Source organism: Zosterops lateralis, assembly GCF_965231275.1.
Source record: "Zosterops lateralis genome assembly, chromosome: 1".
Lineage (NCBI taxonomy): Eukaryota > Metazoa > Chordata > Aves > Passeriformes > Zosteropidae > Zosterops > Zosterops lateralis.
Window position 1 is genome coordinate 69,979,286 of NC_139762.1, and position 22,504 is coordinate 70,001,789.

At 40.9% G+C, this 22,504-nt stretch overlaps 2 protein-coding genes across 2 annotated transcripts in view; both read right to left on the minus strand.

Moving 5' to 3' along the window:
• LOC310906350 (uncharacterized protein) overlaps window positions 1-22,504 on the minus strand; it is a 50,935-nt gene that overhangs the window by 19,365 nt on the left and 9,066 nt on the right. The window contains exons 9-11 of the mRNA XM_083855540.1: window positions 4,066-4,203; window positions 2,601-2,718; window positions 1,701-1,843 (exon numbers count right to left, since the gene is read on the minus strand). Of these exons, the coding sequence (XP_083711666.1) occupies window positions 1,701-1,843; window positions 2,601-2,718; window positions 4,066-4,203 (399 nt within the window). The remainder of the gene's footprint in view (window positions 1-1,700; window positions 1,844-2,600; window positions 2,719-4,065; window positions 4,204-22,504) is intronic.
• On the minus strand, window positions 13,711-21,420 carry LOC310913358 (heterochromatin-associated protein MENT-like). The gene is made up of 8 exons (XM_083868724.1): window positions 21,343-21,420; window positions 19,908-20,084; window positions 19,482-19,568; window positions 18,947-19,084; window positions 18,320-18,437; window positions 17,462-17,604; window positions 16,170-16,337; window positions 13,711-15,118 (listed from the first exon to the last, which is right to left on the minus strand). The coding sequence occupies exons 2-8, from the start codon at window positions 20,073-20,075 to the stop codon at window positions 14,705-14,707; spliced, it is 1,236 nt and encodes a 411-aa protein (XP_083724850.1). The 5' UTR covers window positions 20,076-20,084; window positions 21,343-21,420; the 3' UTR covers window positions 13,711-14,704.

Consider the following 22,504-nt stretch of genomic DNA (forward strand, 5'->3'; position numbering starts at 1 on the left):
TTTGGTTTACATGGTGGTGGGGAAGCTGCAGGAATGGCTTCTGTGAGGAGACACCAGAAGATGCCTCTGTCAGGCAGAGCCAGTTTCAGCTGTCTCCAAGACTGATCTGCTATTTTCCAAATCTGAGTCACTCAGTGACATTGGTAGTGCCTCTGTGATTACATATTTAAGAAATATGCTCACAAAAGCAGCAGGCAGAGCCAAGTGAAATGATGTGGGAGAAACTGCTCTGAAGACACCTAGGTCAGTGAGGAAGGAGGGGGAGAAGGTGCTCCAGGCCCTGGAGCTAAGATTTCCCTGCAGCCTATGGTGAAGACAATGGTGATGCAAATATCCACCCTACAACCCATGGAGAGCCCATCCTGGAGCAGGCTCCTGGCAGGAGCTGTGATGCTGTGGAGAGCAGCCCTCTCAGAAGCAGGTTTTCTGGCATCACCTGTGACCCCACAGTGGACTCACACTGGAGCAGTCCTTGAAAAACTGCAGACCATAGAAGGACCCACATTGGATGTGAAGGACTTTATCCCATGGAGAGGACCCCACACTTGAGTAGAGGAAACATTTGAGGAGGAGGAGGAGAGAGCTGTAAGAGGCAATGAGCTGACTACAACATTAGCCCATGCCTGGTCCCCTGGGGCATGGTGCTTTGGAGCACAGGTGAGTAACGAGTAGTGTTGAGCCTGGGAGGGATGGGGGGGAGGCACTTTATGTTTGGTTTCCTTCTCACTAACTTACTCTGAGAATTGGCAATAAATAAATTCCTTGAAGTTGAGCCTATTCTTCCCATGATGGCAATCATGGAAACATGCTATGTTTCTTGTTTTCCCTGTTCTTTCCCTGACCCATGACTTTTTCATCCTATTTTGCTCCCCCTATCCTGTTGAGAAGGAGCAGTAATAGGGAGTCTTGGTGGGCACCTGGTGGCTGGGCAAGGTCACCCACCACAACCAACTGCTGTAATGGATCCTAAAACTGCACACGTAGCATAGTAGGTTTTGGGTACACAGTCACATCAATTCCTTCACGTTGTCTGGCATACAAAAGGTATTTGCACCCTTAATCTATGTCAAACAAAATGTTTGTTTCCATTGACAAATAGTTTTGCTTGCTTTTGACACAGTCCAAAAATATGTGTGCAGTCAGCTACTGGGAATTGTCAGTACACGATCATTTAAATACTGTTAGCTCAATGAATAGATCATCTGAATAGATCACCCTCACGCACTCAGCTAAAATGACAAACCCTGTGAAAATCCCCTGTGAAGTTTGACACAACACCCAGGGTGCGCGTGGGAAGAACAGCTGGATGAGATCCCACAGTCACAGGGTTCCAAGAGCAGAAGTGAGCTCTAGGTGTGTAAACATTGCTCTCAAAAAGCAACCTGGTCTCATCTGAAAATGGCACTTAGAGAAATTTCTTCTTGGCTTAAGCCTTAGCCTGCTTAGCTTATTTTTTTAAAATTAACTTTAACTGTTCCCAAGTATTTTGATACTGAGTCGTAAATTTAAAATCCCATTTTCATAGATATATGTAAATAAGACAATCCTGAGTTATTTTCACAGTTGATATTCTCCCTGAGTTTATACCACTTTCTCAGCTGTAAGTTGTGTTGCAGTGGCATATGAAATACAGGTGAAGTATTTTCCCCTCAGTAATAGACATTGACATAGGACAACAGGCATATTGACCAGGAATTTACCTTGCTTATTCTGAAGAGCATCTCAGAAGTATTTTTCTCCAGAAATTTCTTTTCCCACTTTCCTTTGAAATAAATGGCATTTACTAAGACCAACACAGTGCGAGAATGGAGAGATCCTGCAGGCAGCAGACTCTGTATTTTCCCTTCAAAATCAGACAAAGAGACTGTTATTCCAGTGTGACTCCATAACTTGCCAGTTTTAATTGTTCCTTGTCTGTGCTTACCTCTCTTTCAAAAATATTTGCATTTGGGAGGATTTTTTACTCTACATTTTTATGTAGTCCATGTGGTAAAAATGACCTTTGAAGTATCTCTGTATCCTTTGTCCAGAGAAGTTGTGGATGCCCCATCCCTGGAAGTGTTCAAGGCTGGGTTGGATGGGGCTTTGAGCAACCTGGTCTAGTGAAAGATGTCCCTGTCCATGGCAGGGAGGTTGGAACGAGATGATCCTTAAGGTCCCTACCAAACTAAACCAATCTATGAATTCTCTGGGTTTTTTTAAAATTATATTTATTGAAGTTTTGGTAGTAAATGGCATTGGGAAGTGGATAAAGCAGAATAACTTGGATGTTCTGTGAAGTTGCTTGCGAGCAGCTGAGGAATGCAGAAGTAAAACCCTCACTAATCATTGTGTGGCCACACAGTATCTACCTGTGCACCCCTTCGAACAGCCATGGTTCAGAAGAGACTACAGCATAAAGAATTGAGAGAAGGACCTTGTAAGGAGCAGCAGTTAGGTTGGAGAGAGGTGTTCTTCAGACTATTTAGCTGTACTTTGCTCATCACCTCCCTGCCCTGAGTTTCTGCCTTTTATAGATCCTTGGCTGCAAGAGCAATAAATCTGAAAATACAAAATATTTGAAAGTTAGACAAGAAAAAAGTCTTCAGAGTCATACTTACTCTCAGTTTTATTTTCTACCCATGAATTGATCTGCGCTCTGACTTGTTCTGCAGCTCTCTTAAAGTTTACAGGTTGTGGCTTTGCATTGTAATAGCTTGTAATGAGTTGTAAGAACTTCTGAAAGATAGGATGACAGAATGTGTGCTTATTTAGTTAAACCTGAGTCATAAAAATGTTAATAATAATCAGTTTAACAGATTATACAATCTGCTAATACATAATTTAAGAAAATTTAGTTTATATGCAATAACCTTTATAATAAGGTCTGATACATTCTATTCTAAATATTAAGTAAGGACTGATCAAACTTCAGTCTCAAGGAAACTGATACTTCAAACTTTTGTGTTTGAAATCAAAGGTTTCAAATTCTAAATTTTGAAATATTCATGAAATCTTTACATTTTTTAATTTCTCAAAATTACATTTCAATATAATTTAAATACTTTTTTTCCTGCTTTATGAAGTAGTTTTCAGTACAAGATGGAAGAATAGTCTAATAGTCTCATTTAAAGTTGAACAAAGGCTTTTAGTTTGCTTCAGAGGTGAGGAGCCTGCCAAAAATTTGTGAGGACAGTAAAAGGAGTGTTCTGCTAGAATAAAGTCATGGCAGAAAAGCAGAATTAACATTTGCATTGCTGTCGGCTGTTGAAATCATTCATGGAGATTCCCAGCAGGGAATTCCCTCGATTCTCTGTAAAGCAAATGTACATGAGATTATGGAGAAAATGAGCAATACACATTCAGAAGGACAAATTGCTGATTACTCAGGAAACCAAACAAACTCCAAAATCAAAGAACAATAATCTCATTTAAAATCCCCTTCCAAGGACCAGGAAGATGATTAATACAACATCAGTTTTGAAAAGATTTCAGAGATACAGATAATTACAAACTCATGAGTTGGTGTGGGGCAAATTAATAGAATGGGCGTAGTGGGTGTTTGAGTTAACGTGACTTATTGGAGGAGTGTCAACAACATTTTGTAATAGGAATTCCAAAATCACAAATCTGTTGGAGCTTTCCAAAGGTGTTAGGAAGCAGATAGGTAAAAAAAGGGCTGTGCCATTACAGTCTTTTTGGGTTGCCAAAACACATTTTGTAGGGACTTGTCACCAAAGGCTGAGCATCCATGGGGCTACAGAGATAGGTCTCATTTGTTGAAAAGAGTGGAAACCAAAAATAGGAGGAAAAAACATTCACAATGAAGGGTTATTACTACTGGAGTACCAGAGATATGTATACTGGCATCTGTACTACAGTATGTTTTCTATAAAACCAAAGCCTAGATGTTTACATTAATATATATATATATATATATATATATATATTAACATAACTTGCCCTCTATGGCTGTTCTCGTGTCCTCACTCAAACCCCAGTGCTATCACTTGGGATTTTTGTGTTGTCTCTATTAATAATCACTCCTAATGTCAACATATTCCCAAGTAAAGATGTTCAACTCACAGGCAGTAATGGGTAGGTCTTTTCCTCATACAGTCGGTTGGCACTCTTCAGCAGGTAAGTGCTTCTGCGTTTGTTGATGTCAGACAGGAGCTTTTTGAAGCCAGAGTGGATGTTTTCTCCTCCCTCATGCTCAGGATCCTTGGAATGAGACACCAATTAATACGCATTTTTTTCTGTTGCACCTGCCATGTTTCTTTAAATTGTTCATGGGTGTTTTTAATTGAAGAGGAGTATCAGAGAATGAAACTCTTTTTTGAGTATGTCGCATGTTTGCAGCACTGTGTATAACTAGATAAATGGATTTCTGTAGGGCAATTATTTATTTCTGCAGTGCTTTATAGGCTTTTGGGGGGCATCATCTGATGCTGCTCCAAGGAAGCTGAGTCTCTTCATTTTTGTAATTTTCAGGACTGATTTTCAGTTTCACAAGGATCCATCAATGCACCCTGGAAGCTTTTGAGAAGCTGTTCTATCCTCACAGAGACTAATGTCAGGGCATGGACTTATCAACTATTTTCCCTGTTTCACGTGGGCATTTTCTGTTGCTGTTTGGATTTTGGAGAGAGCTTGTTCTGGATGTCAGTATTGATAGTTTTAGGGAGGATTGCTTGTCAGCTGTTGCCAACTGTTGCTTTGTAAATGGAGGAATGAGCTGCCACCTGCCAGCTGCTCCCCAGCAGCTGCCTGGATGCAGTGTCCTCCTCCACGTCATGTACTGTGCCCTGCACAAGGGACACCGAGAGTCTCTGCCACTGACTCAGGGTGACTTGTCTGTCATTCCTTGCTATGATCTTTTCTCACTCATGGGCTGCCAGGGAGGACACCTAGGAAAGAATTTGGTAGCCAGAGGACACAGGATAACAGAGGCTGAGTTTTTCAATGGGATGGGAACAGAACAAAGAGGCAGTAGGGGGAAATACCTGAAGGAAAAGATTAGACAGACTTTGCTACAATTTATGAAGTCAGTGAGTTGTGTGCAGTGATTCATCTTGAAGAACCATCTCACACCATCAAGGGAAATAATTATATAATCCCCTTGCCCTTTTTATTTGCAGTTTGTCTAATTTAATTTCTTTCAGCTGTCTTTTAGCTTCTATGCTGAAAAAACCATGGCTTTGAGTTTAATACTTTTCAGTGATTAGGAAGTTCATTTGTTGAAAAAGATCTAGGCAGTTTCTCCTGCTGGCAGGTCTCTGTGGAGCACATGAGCAAGAGTGAGTCAACACACATTACCTTAAAGTGGAAATTTTTCTGCCTGATGTGTCTGTGCATCCAAAAGGAGGAAGGGACTTTATTGGGTAGGGCTAGAGTCAGGTGTGAATGCAGTAGTTGTTTATCGCTACAGAAAAAAACTAAACCCCACCAACCTGAAGGTGATAAGAAATGGAATTGTCCAAAGCATATTAGGACCAATGTTTTTTTATATTTTCTCAGCCAAGCTAAAAACAAGTGAGAGTATTATGGCCAATCAAAATGCTGTTAGTGTCTGAGTTCCGCTTTTGAAAGACTGAATTCATAAGTTTTACAGTCATATTCCCTGCTTGTTCACTTTATCTGTATATAGTTCTTACTGAACCGAGACAGTTGATAATAGACTGAAAACAAGCAGATGTTAAAAGCCTAAAGCAATAGTTGCATTGGACTATCCCATTCTCAGAGGTTTTTATCTCTGAGTATTTTGTTGTAATAAATACCATCTTTCTTTTCTTTGGTCTTGCTGGGGAAGGCCTTGTTGTCTCAGATGAACCTTCTTCTCTTGCAGTCTGGTTAAAATGAAGAACCTGTGATGATGATGATAAATGTTCATAAAGACAGCTTGTTTGTTTGAGGAGTTGTAAGTATTTAGTTTTCTACAGTAATTCACCTGCCATGCCCAATGATAGTCTGTTGAAGTTGTTGAGAACAAGACCCTACTCTTGATTAAATATCTGTAATTGTATCATTACTATATAGATTTTAGCCATGTGGACTGCTTAATAATATATCAGTGTTGTGACTGGAACAAGCTCCCCAGGGAGGTGGCCACAGCACCAAACCTGACAGAGTTCAAGAAGTGTTTGGAGAACACGCTCAGGCACATGGTGTGACTTTTGTGGTGTCCTGAGCAGGGCTAGGAGTTGGATTCAATGATCCTCATGGGTCCCTTACAACTCAGTATATTCTATGAATCTGATATTTTCAATACTCACATATCTCCATTACTCATGGAAGAATTACCATTTTTATGGACTAACTATGTCACAAACAAAGCTTTATGCCTCTCCTGTGCAGCCAAACACGTGTTCAGGAGAGCTTGCTAACTTCTGTGTGCACTATGAGAAAGCAGAAATACTGCGGCCAGAACCAGCTGAGGTCTAGAAGTAGTGATATGGTACATATCTCCTTTCTCTAGCGTATCTTAGCTCCATATTCATTTTTTTTAATAAAGGTGTCTCTTCGTTACTATTTGAGCTCTAGGTTAGGTTAATTATTCTGTTCAGAGGACAGCTAAAATGGAATGTAGAGTTCCAAGCAAGACCGACAGTAGCCTCTAATGTCAGTAACCTCTCCTTGACAGAACACTTGCAGTGCTCTGTGAACTGTCAGTGTAAGCTAAACGTAGGGTTGGTGGAGAGCAGAGATCTTGGAAATAAAGTGGAAGTGACCTGCCATTGCATTGGTACAGAGGAGAGCTCCACTCGTGCTGTCAACATTGCAGATCACTGTTCTCCCATGTTGTTCCCTGCTGTTCTCCATAGGTAGAGTAACAGTTCTATTTATGTAGGAACCCCCTGTAAGGTGGTACACAGCTGATTTCAGAGCTTACCTCAGCCATCTGGGTTGCGGTGTCACCTTTTGCGCCCAGGTGGACCATGGCAAGAGCAGTTGCAATACTCCAAGGAGAAAAGAAAATGTTTTGGCCTTTGGAAGTTTCATTCAGCTTTTTGTAAAGGTCCAGAGTGAATCTATTGGTTGACACTGAGAGAGATTCCATTGGTACACCTGAGACAAACGAGTGTCAGAGAAGTGGTGACTGCCTCTTCACTTCTTTTAAAAAGTACAAAGCTACCAGTGGGAGATTGCCTGCACCTCTCAAATACAGTCTGAAGATATCCCTGGGTAAAACACTGCACAGACACCAAGTATAGTCAGCTAGTATGTCTCTTTCTAAGACCTGGATTAATTTTTCTTTCCTCATCACTTTCAGTGTCCTCACCAGGTTTATCAATTGAGTACAATTTTAGCTAGAAATGTTTTCAGAGTTTAGACTTATTTCAAAAACTTATTTGCTCTTTCCGTAATTTTCAAAAGTATTCTTCAATTCTGAAAGAGTGAAACAGAGTAATTTATCACCATGCTGCTTTGGCCTTTTTTCTGTTTGTTTGAACTTCCTGTGCTATTACTTTCTGCTGAAAAAAAAAGCTGTATTCAGGTGATTCACTACATATATTCTGAAGGCTACCAGAGAGGTACAGATTACACATTCTTGGCATAGGTAAATCCATATTTGGAAGCAGTAGCTGGATTTGCTGATTTCTGTTTTTCAAGAAAATTATTTTACCTTACATATAACCCCAAATAGTTCCTCTTTTAACTAACAACAAATTTTCTCTGGTTTCCTGCTTGTTTTTCCTGCACATTTTCCTTCCATGTTCTGCTTCTTTTCCTAAGTATGTTTTTTGAGGACAAAACCAAAGAAAACAAATAACCACAACCCCAGGATTAAACTGACTTTTCATATATGGAACCAGAGCAAATCTGTGAATCCTTTTAGCATTTTTTGGTCCATCTAATACTTTGATAGGTATTAGGACAAACTCAGAAATTTCCAGTGTCTTCATCAGTATAAAGACTAATTAAACATTTGGTAAAGCCAGTGTAAGATGGCACCAAGTAAAATGTACGCCTTAGGTCAACAGCAGCACCTGGACATTTAAACCCATCTTCACCCACAATTTGTGTGGCTAAATCAAAACTGCAGTCCTCAAAGTGGGCTGCTTCCATGAAGTGTCAGAGTCTGGAGCCTCTGAGCTACTCAAGTACTGTTTTTAAAGCTTCCTAGAGCTCTGCAACAGCTTTGAGGCATCCCCAGAAGTGCTTCAGAGGTGAATGCCATGCAGCCTGGCTCATACCTAAGCATTTTTAGGTCCTCCAAATCATGTATCTTACTGCTGTTCCTGGAGATGTTGATACACCCTGGTGATTAAGGGACCCTTCCTACAGGTCAGGAAACTTTCTGCCTTGCCAGGCTCTGCAGGTTTTGCCCAAGTCCGGTTTGCATTCTGTCCACTGTGCCTTGGCACAGGGTTTTCCTAAGGGCTACACTTCATAGTAAAAAATAAGCACTCCCTGCCCCTGAATGACTTTTGAAACCACTCAGTTTCAAAGAATTTGAAATGAATTTTTAAGACTTTCAAATAAAATCTAGTTATTTTGAAACTAATCTCTAATTACCTGAAATCCTGAGAGAGAAAAGAGTTAAGATGTGTCTTCAGTCAGGATCTGTGGTGGTCTGTGGGCAATGAGTACTGTTGGAAATGTAGAAATATTTGCACATCCCTTTTCTTATCTACATCCTCTTCTGGTGTTAAATGTGCACGTTCCCTCCTTTATTCCTAGTTCTCTCTATCACCTGAGCTCAGAACTTAGAGACCTCCTCAATTCAAGGTCACTGTTAGTGTGTGTATGTCCTGGAACATGAAGGCCAGTATTGCACTTCCCTACAGGTGTCCTCTGCAACCTTGGAGTTTGGCCTGCAAAAAAGTAGGAATTGCAGAAAATAATTCAACCACACTGCATTGCTAACAGATATGGTGATTTAATTTTACAGCTTCCTTTTCTCTATACCAGCTGGGGGAATTAATAGAAACTGATCTCGAAGTTGTGGCTAAAAGGGAATATTGAAATAGACTGTTGATCTCATTGATCCTCTGGTTCAATTTGAGGGGGAGCATCCAAATACTTGTAGACCTCAGGTCACACAAAGCCCTTGTTTCCCACAAGGATATTTTGCATTTTTGCTATCTTTTTTAAGAAAACAGGTCACAAAGGAAGTTCAGAAGGTCATGCAGTCACCTAAAATAAGTAATGAAATAAGAGTGAATGCTGGGCTCATTTGAGCTGGTGGATATTGTTTTGAAAGACTTCTGCTCTTAGCACAGTCAGTAAAGGTGCTTTAGGTACTTACAGGCCCTGCATTATACTGATCTTATTATCTCTCTCTCATGGACTTAGGGAGCTTGAATCATCCACCAAAAGCTGAAAAGCTGCTTGGAAATGCCTGTAATGATTTCTTTTACTGAAACTATCTTATAATAGTAGGGAGCAGAAACAGGAGAATATGTAAAACTGGATATCAGCAAACGTGTAATGTAAGATGTACACAAATGTTGCACTTTAAACCAGTGTAATTCTGATCTTAATCTGTGTAATTCAGATTAAATTGTATTGACAAATTTCATTTGTGATCATTATCTGTCTTTTCTGCTACATTCAACCTTAGTAAAGAATGGCTCCTTCCCACCAGTATGGCACATGCAGAGTAAACAAATTACCTGCATGTTGTCAACCTATGTGGAAAAAGTATAAGTATGAAGTTTGTGTTTTGAACCAGGATTATATTTTAGTGCTTCTACACACTTAAAATCTGACTGCTGCATATGCCATGCAAGATTTCAAGAGATATGTGCCTCACTTTCTTCATACCTTTTGTTTCTAAGTGCAGTTTTTGTGCCTTGACTATTCATCTTATTTTCTTGCTTCAGAAATGTATTATGCATTGTTATATTTACTTATGAGCTTAAGAAATGTTTCTGCTATGTATCTTAATCTGTTGTTGTTTGTTTTCTACATAAATTCATAGAAGAAAATCTCCCAAGCAGTTAGTGGTACTACAAGCTGCAAAGATTGGCCAAAAATACAGGAAAATTAAGAAAGGGCTCCCAAACTGTGTAGACACTCTTTGTGGTATAAACCAGTTGCTGCAAGATCCTGTTTGGTAAGAGGCATTGGAGTTACAGAAGGGAGCACATTAGCCAAACAAGCCATCTTGGTTTTGCAGTGCCAGATGTAAACAGTGAGAGAAAATAGTTAGTTGATGAAGACAGAATGGTAAAAAACAAGGTTTCACTGTATCACAACACCTGACCTAACAACTTCAAATGGATTGACCTTTAATAAATGGTCATAAAAAAGTTTTTTTATAAAACCAGTCATTTTCCTCTAGCATACTGATGAAGAAATTTGGTCTTTTTTGAAGCCATCTTTCATTCCTGTCTGGCTCAGCAGGGAGGTTGTATCTTTCTGCCTGATTACTATAGTCCTACGCCTGTCCTTTGTAAATAATCCATTCTGAGTAGGCCTTTTGGGCATTTGTTGAAGATGAATTCTCTTGCAGTTATTGTTAGTAAATAGCAGCAGAATTTAAAATCAGTGTTAGACTAAGTCCATTTATGGATCTCTACTCTGCAAAAAATCATATTCAGTTATGTTCTCTAGGAAGAAAATGAGACCAAGCATCACATCTGTTGCAATAGAACTCTAAAGACAGGACTATAAATGACACATGAAAAGGGGGTTCTTGTGCCTGTTTCTGGTGGTAAAATAAAACCTTTAAAATATGGATGCATTTGAATTGCAGTTAGAGAGTAGTGGGGGTTTATATGTTCTTGTCTTGAATACTAACAGTACACCAACACTGTAAATTTTCTTGGCTTTATTAGTGTAACCTATGTCTACCATTTCTGCTTTTCATGAAGTCTATCTACCATAGAGGTGCCAGGGATTACTTTATGAATCTGAGATTGGTACTGGAACACAAAACTCCCATCTTTCATTGCAGGATAAACTGAAAGCATGTTAATATGCTGCGTTTTGACAAGCATGGAATCATTAAATGACAAGCAGCCCATGCTCACAATGTGTTTGTGTTGAGGCTTGCTTTATCAGTTTCCAGTAAGTACTTCTTTCTTTAGTTTTCAAAGTTACTATGGCTTTTCAAAGAGGAATTCATGGACCTGAAGTTGCAAATTTTGATGATACAGAACAAACCCAAGCCTTCTTGAAAACAGTTTTATGGAAATGCAGTCACGCTGCACCTGTTACTTGACTAATGCCTTACAGGATGTAACAAAGAAGGAGCCAAGCTCTTCCCAGAAGTTCCTGTGAGTTTTGCATAGCCTGGTTTTTGGTAGAGGGGAGGCCACAGAGGTGGCTTCTGTGAGAAGCTGCCAGAAGCTTCCACTATGTCCAGCAGAGCCAATCCCTGATGGCTCTGAAGGTGGACATACTGCTGGCCAAAGCTGGGCCAGTTAGAGAGGTTGGTAACATCTTTGTGATAACATATTTAAGAAGAAAATCAAAACAAAGTGCACACAGTTTTTTTTCTAACCCGAGAAAAGGAGGAGGTGAGGACATGTGAGGGAAAACAACATGGAGACACCAAGGTCAGTGGAGAAGGAGAGACAGGATGTGCTCCAGGCACCAGAGCCAGATTCCTCTGCAGGCCATAGTGAAAGCATGGGGAAGCAGCTGTGCCCCTGCAGCCCACGGGGATCCACGGAGGATGCAGAGATCCACCCACAGCCTGTGGGGAAGTGCCCCAGCCAGAGCAGGTGGATGCCTGGAGGAGACTGTGATCCTGTGGGAGATCTGGTGGAGAGAGGGCTCCTGCTTCCAAGCTGGAGCAGCCTGTCCTTGGAGGACTGCACCCCATGGAAGAATGACCCACACCACATCAGTTTTGGGAGGACTGCTGCTTGTGAGAGTGGACCCATGCTGGAGAAGTTCATAGAGAACTGTCTCTCGTGGGAGGGACCCCACAGTGTAGCAGGGGGAGGACTCCTCTCCTGGAGTAGCGGAAGAAAACCTCAAGTGATGAACTGACTGAAACCCCCATGGCCTGCTCCTCTGCACTGTTGATGGGAAGGAGGGAGGAGCTGGGGGAAGAAAAGGTGTTTTAAGGGCTTATTTTAATTCCTATTATCCTCCTCTGATTTAGTTTGTAATAAATTCACTTTGTACCTCTAAGCCGAGCCTGTTTTGCCCTTGGAGTGTTTTCTCCTGATCCTTATCTCAATTCATGAGCCCTTTGTCAATTTTTTTTCTCTCCTCTGCCCAGCAGTGGCAAGGGAGGATGAGTGAGCAACTTTTGTGGGTGTCTTGTGTTTGGCCAGTGTCAAACCACAACAGATGATAAGAGGCAATGGGCACTGGCTGAAAACATAAAATTCAATCCAGACATGAGAGGATGAAGATGATCTCTTATGAGGATGGTCAAACACTGGTTGCCATGAGAACTTATGTATCCTCCATTGGAGGTGAAGACAGGTGTTCAAAACTCAACTGGATGTTGCCCTGTGCAACCAGTATCAGCTTAGCCTGTTTGCGAAGTTGATGGGACCTGATGATCTCGAATGGCCACTTCTACCCTGACAATTCTCTGTTTCTGGAAGGGTTAGGCTGACCTGAGAGGCAGATGCTAGTTACCATGACAATAATGCAGACAAGCACAAATGAAGCAGCTCCAGTGTTGCTTGCAGTAGAAGAGCTCTGCAGAGGGTCACCGCCCTGGATGAGTTCCTCTTCTTCTCTTTCACACTTTTCACTGGTATTCTTACACTGGAATGTGGACTCTTCAAGGAAAGCTGAGACTGGGAGTGGCTTGGTACCCAACCCAGCCTGTTTGACCCTTTGCACTTCTTGCCAGCTGGCAGTCACTGTGCTGTAGTTCCTCAGAGAGCCTCAGAGGTTCTGTTTTCATTGTTCTTATTTTTCACAGCCTTCACTTATGTGTTCTTCCACACCTAAAGAGCAAACTTCTCAGTAGAGCCGAGTCAATAGCACTCATCTGGGCTGCACTGGGGTGGGTCCTGAGGGACAGACAACTAAATCCTGAGCTATGGCTTACAGGCAAGGGAGGACACTGATTTCAGAAGCAGTACTTCGTACAGGAAAGAAAATGTGGATATACTTTGTTGAAGGGAGATATAGTTCCAAATAGAAACCTTCTGGGGAGGTGGAACAAGTTGTAATTATAGGTCAAATTTTGTTGAGAGTAAATACTTTTGCCATACCTCCCTCCTGCATTCACATTCTGTTGTCTTATATAGTGTTCTCTGACACATAGTTGGACTACCACAATGGGTGCAAAACTTTTTGCTATTCCTTATGGCCATGGGGATGGCACAACTGCTGCCCTCCCAAGCCGCCAGAGGGAACTGATGCTGCCAGTACAGCATGGCTTGTTCACTATTGTACTTGGGCAAGAGGGATGTGTGGAAGGTTCATTTTTTTCACATTGCTTGTTCACTCTTGAGCGTGGTCAAAAGGAATATTTGGAAGGTGCTGTTCTGAGCCAGAGCCTCTGGTCAGACTTCTTATTTCTAGTGTGTTGTGAGAGGTATGTTTGTAAATGCCTAGGATGGCATGAAGAATAACAGCATTTGGAGGCCTATTTGAAAACTAGTGAAAATAAGACAGCAGTGTGTTAGAGTTTCTCAGCTTTGTCAATTGGGGTGATGTGGTGGTTGATTTGGAATGACAAAAATGGAAACATGCTCCAGCTGTGCAGATTGCAGGATGCTATAAGAGAACCAAGTAACTCAGTGTCTTGAACAACATAAACACAACTTCAAGTTTATATATTTTATTAAACGGATCGCATGGTAAAATAATTAGTTAATGCACTCATAAACAGATCAAACATTTGGCAATATTACTGGTGGCAAGGAAGCTTTGCAGGTATTAACCAGAAAACAGGTATAATTAAGTAAAATTAAAAAGAGGAAGCAGATTTAAATTCTAACAGGTTTAGATTACATATCAATAAAAGGTGGCAAGAAGGCATGTTGCTAATAGTTTTCTAAGCATTTTTTGCTGGTTGGAAATCTCAGCAACCTTAAACTACAAAATTTGGAGAAATGAGGGGAAAATGCAATGAGATTACAAGTCAACAATTTAATATTAAGGGTTGGACAATTTTCCTTCACAGCCTTACTTTTTCAGGAAGCTGAAAGAGCAGGAGAGAATGAATGTGATGTGCCTATATACATGTGGTGAGACAGGGGATGGTAAGGGGCATTCTGAGATTATTCTGGATGTGTATTAAATTTTGTTAGTTTCCAACAGTCATTGACATTTGAAATTAATGTTATGAAATTATATTGTAGTACAAGTGCAGGTTTCCAGGAAAAGACAGCAAAAGAGAGCACAGAGATTTCTGTAAGTTTGCTTTTTTTTTTTTTTTTCGGGGTTCTTTTTCCTCCCTGTGAGAGTCAAGAGAATGAACTGCATTTCCTTTGAAGGCAGCATTTGACATAGGGCTAGATGATGGCCTGTGTGCAGAGAGCTTTTATGACTCCACCTTACTTTTAAACAAAGCCAGAAGAGCAGATGTGATAAAAAGGAGCAAAATTCCACACTTTCTTTTCTATTTAGGACTGTCTTGTTAGGACAATAGAAACAAGCAGTAGAAGGGTGTTTTTGGTGGCTCAGGATGGTTTCTGGATGCTCCCTTCTTTGAGGGGGTTTGGGTGGAAGGAGCAGAACAGGCACTTTCAATACATGAGGCTACATGGCTTAAGGCTGAGGTTTTAGCACTGCAGTTCACATTTTCCCATTGAACAGTGAACCTTGGTTGCTGTCTAGAGCAAGTAATAATTCATTCTAGAGGAGAGCAGAATCTGCCAAAAAAGAGGATGCTCTTGGACTTGTTGTGTCTGATGAAGAAGTAGAAAGGGTGGTCAACCCTAAATTTCAGAACATGGCTAATAGGCGCACTTGTTAGTTCTATAATGACAGCTGTAGCAGCAGCTGCCTCAGTGCCCTTCTCATCAACTGCAACAAAAGACTTGTGAAAAACTTTGGAGATCATCACTTTATCCTTCTCAGTCATTCCACTGAAATCAGCATTGGTGCTGAAGGCGCTGCGCATTCCCATCCTGATGAGATTTTCACTGAGGTCATATTTCTCTTCCATTTTGAATTTAGGTAGGTACAGATCCACCAGAGTCTCGGTCATCTTCTTAGAATCGGTCCATTCGGACAGCTTCTCATACGTCAGTTCTCTTTCCAGCTATCATTGAAGAAAGGGAAGGAATTTGGTGTTTGCAGGGAAAAACAATTAACTATGAATTAATCAATTTTATGGCAATGTAATGAATTAAACATTTTAAATAGCAAATTTAACATTTAGCGGAAAGCATGAAGTAGAAATTCGTTTTACTGATGATCAGAGACAAGGTGCACAAGAAATATTTGAGTCTTAATGCTGTGAAGTTTTTAGCACCGCCCTTTCCAAATTAATTGCAAAAGAGAGATGGGAAGGGCATTCAACAGCTGCCATGCTCAATGGTAATTCTTTCCTCTCTTTTAATTCAGTCCTGATTACAATTGGTGTGTGGCACATGGTTTGGTCCAGTTCTATAAAAAGAGGTGTTAATATTATTGCATATATTTCCTTGACAGCTTTGAAACAAAGTGCTTCCGGCAAAGTCTTTTACTGCCACTCTGTGTACTGGGCACTATGCCACGAGGATTCAGCTCAGATCAAATGGAGGAAAGCAACTGAATGGTTTAGATTCCAAGAATTTAACAATCTTGGAATTATAGTAACTACAGTAGCAGACCTCATTATTGTAGCAAACACAGTCTCACCAAAATCCTAGTTTTTCATAGAGCAGAAAAATGGTGGGAGGGGAGAGAGAGAAAAAGAGTGAGAACTATATAGAAATAAATTTCCAGGCCATGGACAAAAGGTGTCATCTCAGGAAGAACCTATGACTTCTTGGGTGGGGGTGTCTCTCTTGAATGAGCAAGGAAGGGAGATTTAACCCTTAGAGATCATGTAAAATTTGGTGTCAGTCAAGGGTTGTCAGACATGTCAGTCATGTTGAAGGGCCGAGCTTCTGATTATGCATAGTGTTGCCTGTCTTCAGTTCCTACCTAAAGGTGCTCAGCAGGAACTTTCTTGGAATTAGGTAAGTATTAAAGAAAATTATTTCAGATGGTGGAGGAAGTGAAACAGCATGATAACATGTCCTCAGAAAGGGAGATACTATTGTCAGCCTACCCTTCTTTTTTTAATGACTGTAATAATACAAAATGGTTATAGCATGCTTTCTTACCTGTTCAAGACCTGTAGTGTTGTCTTTGATGTCATCAGGAAGGAGGATGAACATACTGAGTTCACGTTTCACATATGGCAACTCAATCATTTTGAAATTCAAGGTTTCCATGATAAGAACTGGAAATGTTTTTCTCATGTACATCATCTTTACAGGCTTGGTCTTGTTCTGGAAAGTATTTATTTATAAGAAATCTTCCTTGAATGGAAGGGTGATGATGTCTCAGTGCAGTGCAGGGAGAGGAAATTTCATAAGAAGCTTTTAAAACAGTGATTTATCATCTATTTTCCAAAGCTTTTCTTGACTGAACAACTTTGCTTATCTTGGTGTCTGTCCCAAAGCTTTTGTTGGGGGCTGAACTGAGATATTTTTCTCTTCTCCCCAAAACATGGACAAGGAGGAAGGAGGAAGAGAGTTAGAAATGTCTGCAAGGATTAGGGGTATGGAGCAGGCGTGGGATATGGCCTTACAACACTCTGGCAGAAAAACAGCTGTGGATTAAGAGGATGATTAAGTTGTGCAGCTTATCGTTGGCCTCTCTCTGCCAACAAAAGGTGACCTGCTTGCTTAAAAGGTGACAAGCTGATTGCTTGACAAAAGATAACCCAAGTGTCAGAGCAAAAGGGCTCATGATGAGAGGAGATCCTGGGAAGTAGTCACGTTGTCAGGAGTATGTAACTTCTATTAACATCTATATCCCTTCATTCAAGGAAGCAGACCATGTGTACATGCTAATCAGAAGGCAGAAGGTGAGCAAACACACTTTGTGGAAGCTGCACAGAGTTCTTGTCTTTAACTGTGAATTCATTAACATCTCTGTGGTGGATACATGTCATTAACTTTGCTTCTAGCCTCAGGCAGCCATGCACAAGCTTAGGGCACCCTGTTGCAGCTGTGTTTGAGCAGGAATGATTGTGCCCAGGCTGATTGCACAGAGCAGAAGCCTGGTACTGTTCTCATCCATGACATGCCATGTAGCTCCTGTCCATGAAGCCTGAACTCTCAAAATCATGTTTTTACAATTTAGTCAATTTAAGCCCTGTTTTACAGAAAGGTTTTTAATGACTGTAGTGATTTTGGAAAGAGTAGCTGTTACCTGGAGCTCACTAACATTTACCTGAGCACATCCTAATGTTTCAGTGAGCTGAGCACTGATAGATTTTGCTGCAACCAGCTTTTCACAGAGTCTAGTTACCACAGGGCTACCTAAAAGACTTACAAAATGGAAAGATTTCAGCAATAGCTGTTGTAACCAGGTTGTTTACAGTTAGAAGGATACAGGAGGAAGTTACCTTGCTCAGTCGGAAGGGTTGCAGCTCTGTATCTTCTGCCTTAAATTTCACTTCCCATTCTGCCTTGAAGTAAATGGCATTTATCAGGATCAGCTTCGTGGAGTTTGTCACATCTCGTGGACCCAGCAAATTCTTGATTTTGCCTTTTGAAAGAGGAAGAGTCAGGTTTCATCCAGCATAGCACACGGAGGACATTTTGATAGGTTTTTCTCTCAGTTCAGCTTCTTAGTAAAAAGTCCAAACCTCAATGCCCTGCTCCCTAAAACGCTTCCCTGACATAAATCAGTGCATTTCTTTACAGTCTCTAAAGCTGTTTGCTGACCTGTCCTCCTGGCTCACTGACAGGGATTTACTCCTTCCTCCAAAAATTTCACCTTTCCAAAATCTCAGCTTCATGCCAAGCAGCTAGAAGCAGAAAGCCTCACTGGATGGCTACACCAGGTAGAAGGAGGAGCCCTTCTGCCCAGTGCAGGGTGGTAGAGCAAGGCAGGCAAACCCCCTGCCCTGGAACACACTGGTAGGCAGAGGTGTTCTCCCCTCTGCCTGCTCTGCCAGCAGTGCCTGGGTGCAGCACCAGGACACAGTTGTGCCTGAGGACCAGTTCCTGCAGGGCACAAGGGAGTCAATGGGAATCTCCTCAGGGAGCTCACTGAGGTCCAGATCAGGTGTTTGAAGCTGCATAAGTGTGCTGCTCCTTCTCTGTCCTCCCACCATGTTTCTGCTTACTTCCCACATCCACATCACAAGGCATGTTCTGGCTGCTGCAATAGCACCTAGGGAAGCAAGGGCACCTGCCCAAAGGAAATGACAAACTGACTTTATGGGAGAGCAAAGATGTTGGGGTTGAGCCCAGCTTACCCTCAGTTTGTTTTTCAACCCAAGTGTTGATTTCCTTTCCTGACTGTTCTGGTGCTGTCTTAAAGTTAACCTTCTGTGGCTCTGCTTTGTAGTAGTTCTTACTGAGCTGTATGTATGTCTGAAAAATAACAAAAAAAAAAAAGAGAAGAAAAAAAATCTGTACTAGAGAAATATACTAATTTTTAGTCCCAAAAGGAGGTTGTTAGCTCTTATACTTGATAGATTCTTGGACCTAGAGAACTGCAGGATCTTATTTGTTATTTTCTGCTGGCCTATGGTTTGACAATTAAGAAATAACCAAAGAACTGAAATTTCACATTCTTTTGTTCCAAGACTTATATGGAGAAATGAGGAAGGCTGTGCTTATCCTATGGATGTGCTTATTTTAATTTCTCATTTACAATTCTATATACTGGGGGAATCCCTACAATACAGTCAAAGGGCAATACATCTTTAAATTCTGTGAACAGACTGACTGGTATTTTCCAGTTAAGGTTATCAGTGGAGTCCAGAGTTCCCATTTGCAGTATTCAAGGTCAGCTTCCAACCTGTTCTATTAATGGCAAGAAATTAAAAAGAGAAATATTTTTTGCATCTTTTCTTACTCTTCTCTGAGATTTAACTTACGGGCAATAATAGGAAGGTTTTTTCCACATAAATGCGGTTTGCACTTTTCAGGGAGTAGGCACTTCTGGGTTTGTTGATGGTAGTCAGGAGCTCCTTGAAGCCAGAATGGATATCTGTAGCTTGCTTGTTCTCAGGATCCTTGGAAAAAGAAACCAAACATTCAGCAATTTTAATCTTGCATGAAGCTTTCAAAACATGCTAAGCGATGTGTATAGGAGAGGGATTTGGGTTCTTCCTCTTCCTCACTTTTTATTTACCCAAGTTTACCATCACTGCAATTTGCAGGGCTCTGTTCATGACTGGATTAACTGAGTTGCCATGTAACAAACCTTCCAGACTATCCCAGTGACTCATCCTTTCATGCTTCTGAGAGTCTGAGTGAGTAAAAGGAACTGAACTTCAACCTGTTGTAAAGTATGGTTGGGGTTTGTACTTTAAAGAGGGACACAGACAATAAATACTGGACTCCTAAAGCTGTATCTGGACATTTTGATTCTGGAGGTTCTTTATAATGGAACTTCAGGTCAATAGATACCAATTTTCTTCTCTTTGGTCTCCCCCGAGAAGGTCTGGCCACAGAAGAAGAGGCTTCAGCTCCTGCTCCCAGAGTGAAATGAAGGACCTGCAAGCAGAGTTTCCAAAGATAAGAAATAGGCATGAAGGACCTTGTGAGACTTAAAGTCCAATGGGGATCAAATGGTTGGCATGTTTCTCTCCTCGTGATAACTCACTGTGCTATCTACTGCTTAGGTGACTAACCAGAGGGATGCTGAGCTGCAGTGACAATAAATCCCATGGAATAACAATGAGTAGCACCATCCCCCTCCCAGACTACTAACACTGCTCTTGTCTGCATGCTGCAAGGTAGACCTCCCTTCCACAGCTGTTTCTCCCGACAATAGGAATGTGTTTGTACAAATCCAAATGGTTTTCCCCACAATAATAATACAAAAGAACCTACCTCTGCCATCTCAGTTGCTGTAGTTCCTTTTGCTCCCAGGTATGTCAGACCCAGAGCAGCTGATATGCTCCAAGGAGAGAAGAAAATGTTTTTTCCCTTGTTGGTCTCATTCAGCTTGTTGAAAAGATCAATGGTAAACTTGCCAACTGATGTGGAGACCACTTCCATTTTTACAGCCTAGAAAGAGGCAACAGACAGAATTGTACTATTTGAATGTTGAAAATTCTGTACACAGTACCCATTAGTGAGAGATGTTGCATGTTCAAGACAATCTGTTTAAATCACTGAAACTAATAGCATAACTGTATGTTTTTCTTTCACACAGATACTGTTTGCTGCCTGTTAGGAGTACCAATTTCTATTAGGTTTTTTTCTTCTTTTATACAGCTGCAGTTTTCTTTCTGATTCTTTCTGCCTTTGGTTTTCAAAGATGTGCAAATTTGTAACCTGTGTATTTATTTTCCTTTTTCTCCTTAACTAATGATTTATCAAAGCAATGTTCCCAGGGGAATTTATATGCATTTTTAGTACATTGGTTCACAACATATTTGAGTTTCCCACTACTACATTTTGGATCTGTATAGAATTGACAGCTGATAGTGTGAAAGGATTTAGGTGGAATTTTTAGGCTCATTTGCTTTTCCTGGCCAGCAGTGTATTCTGGGTAGTTTCATGAATAGCAAAGCTGTTGTTTCCATTTAGACTTATGCACTTTATTCATTGTGTGTACCTACCACCCCTTCTGTATGTTCCAGCAATTTTAGTTTCCCCAGAAACTGCCAGATGCCTTGAGGTTATGAGCGCTCCAGGCTTTAAGACAGCTACCCAGTAACACCTGCCTCATGTCATTTACCATTCAAGAGACCAGAAATGCTTATATTGTTGCTGGTGGTGGTATTAATATTTGTATCTATGGAATGGAGCAACAAAAATTGAGGGGCAATCTCTGTAGTCTGCAGGTATTTATCAAGTGTTTGGTTCCCAAACAACTACATTCTTTCTAGCAGTCAGTATGCCCTCAGGACTAAGTCTGTACCACAGAGTGATTTTCATTCCATGGAGAACATAACCAAGAGACCATCAGGATGGGAATTTCTGTTTTCAGCTAATGCATATTCCTCTGAGTCTCTCTGGCCTGATAATGTGCAGTGCTGTGTCTTCACCTCAAGTACAGAATTCTTCTATTAAAATGAAAATTTTGCTTGTAATGCAGTCACTGCCCTAAGAAAATTTTGCTGCTTGTGAATTCTGCCCCAAGTTAGCAGTTTCCCTTAGGCTTACAGAATTATTTTCTCTAATGGCTGACATTTAGAAAAACACAAGGCAAGAATAATGCATTATAACAGGTATATTATCATTTATTCATATAGGCACATATGGCACAGGTTGCTTTTTAGAAACATCATAAGTTACTTAAATTGATTCAAATATTTACCTTTAATCCTGTGAGAGAAGACTTAGGCCTTGTCCTCAGTCAGGTTCTGTCTTTGTGTGTTAAGCAATTTTTAAATTAAGGAACACAGTACTGCTTGCCCTTCCCTTTCCCTTTTATCTACATCCACGTTGCTTCCACCTACCCAAAGTTCCTTTCTACCACATCCCCAAAATGTCTTATGAAATTTTGACCTTTTTGTTGACCTGGTCACTTTTCAGGTTTAGACATTTCAAAATGACAATGGAATTATAATCTGATATCTGTTGTTGCACCACAATAGCCTACTGACAAGATAGCAAAGCAAGTTGCTGATTCCAAAGGTTTTCTAGTGTTGTGGAGATAACTGCCCTGTTGTTTGAAATAAAATGAGTTGTAAAAAGGTTACACAATACTTGGTCTTGGTTTCTGGATTTAAGCAGATATTGAGAGTCTGATTCTCCTTGAGTTTCAAATACAGCACCTCAGCATAAAACACAAAGCTTAGTGATTGAATTGGACACTGGGAGTCCAGCTTCAGACTGAAGACCATTAGGAGCACAGACAGAGGCAAAGCTGTGAAGGAGGGTAAGGGATGGACACCCCACTGGTTGTGTTGGTGGAGAAATCTCATTGCAGTCATGCAGGCTGGGAATCATTTGATACAAACACTGCAAAACCCTGAGTTACTGCATAGTAAGGAGGAAGGCAATAATTGAAACAATCCTTCTGGGAGGGCTCAGGCAAAGACAGAGAGAAACAAGAGAGGTAAATGTGGCACAAGAGCACACTTTGGCACCTTGAAGTCCCAGAAGAGAGACAGTGATGGATGAAGAACACAGTGGCAACAACTCTAAGACCCTGGAGGGCAGGGGAAGGTGCAGGAAAGGAAGGAAATTGTACCGTGTGCTAAGCATTTTTCTGCAAGCCTAATTACAGGAATACATTGGGTCAAGATTTCTAAAAAATGTCAGAAACCAGTCTTGTGCAAGACAGTGAAGAAATGCCAGAAATTAAACAAGTGCTAGTTTTAGTATGGTGAGTAAGAAATCTGGATAATCTGGATAGGAGAAAAGCCAGAAATCTGGATAGGAGAAAAGTTAACTGAATGGTGGTGAGAGAGCCCAAGCCAGGAGACTCCCAGTCTCAAAAATATATACTGTGAGCAAGGTAGTTGTCTTTGCTA

What these genes read in the sequence shown, in the direction of transcription:
- LOC310913358 (XM_083868724.1), bottom strand. Translation starts at nt 20,075, where the DNA reads ATGGAAGTGGTCTCCACATCAGTTGGCAAGTTTACCATTGATCTTTTC. An exon ending in AACCCTTCCGACTGAGCAAG is followed by an intron (nt 16,338 to 17,461) that starts GTAACTTCCTCC and finishes AATACTTTCCAG; the next exon opens with AACAAGACCAAGCCTGTAAA. An exon ending in ACACTACAGGTCTTGAACAG is followed by an intron (nt 15,119 to 16,169) that starts GTAAGAAAGCAT and finishes CTTCAATGATAG; the next exon opens with CTGGAAAGAGAACTGACGTA.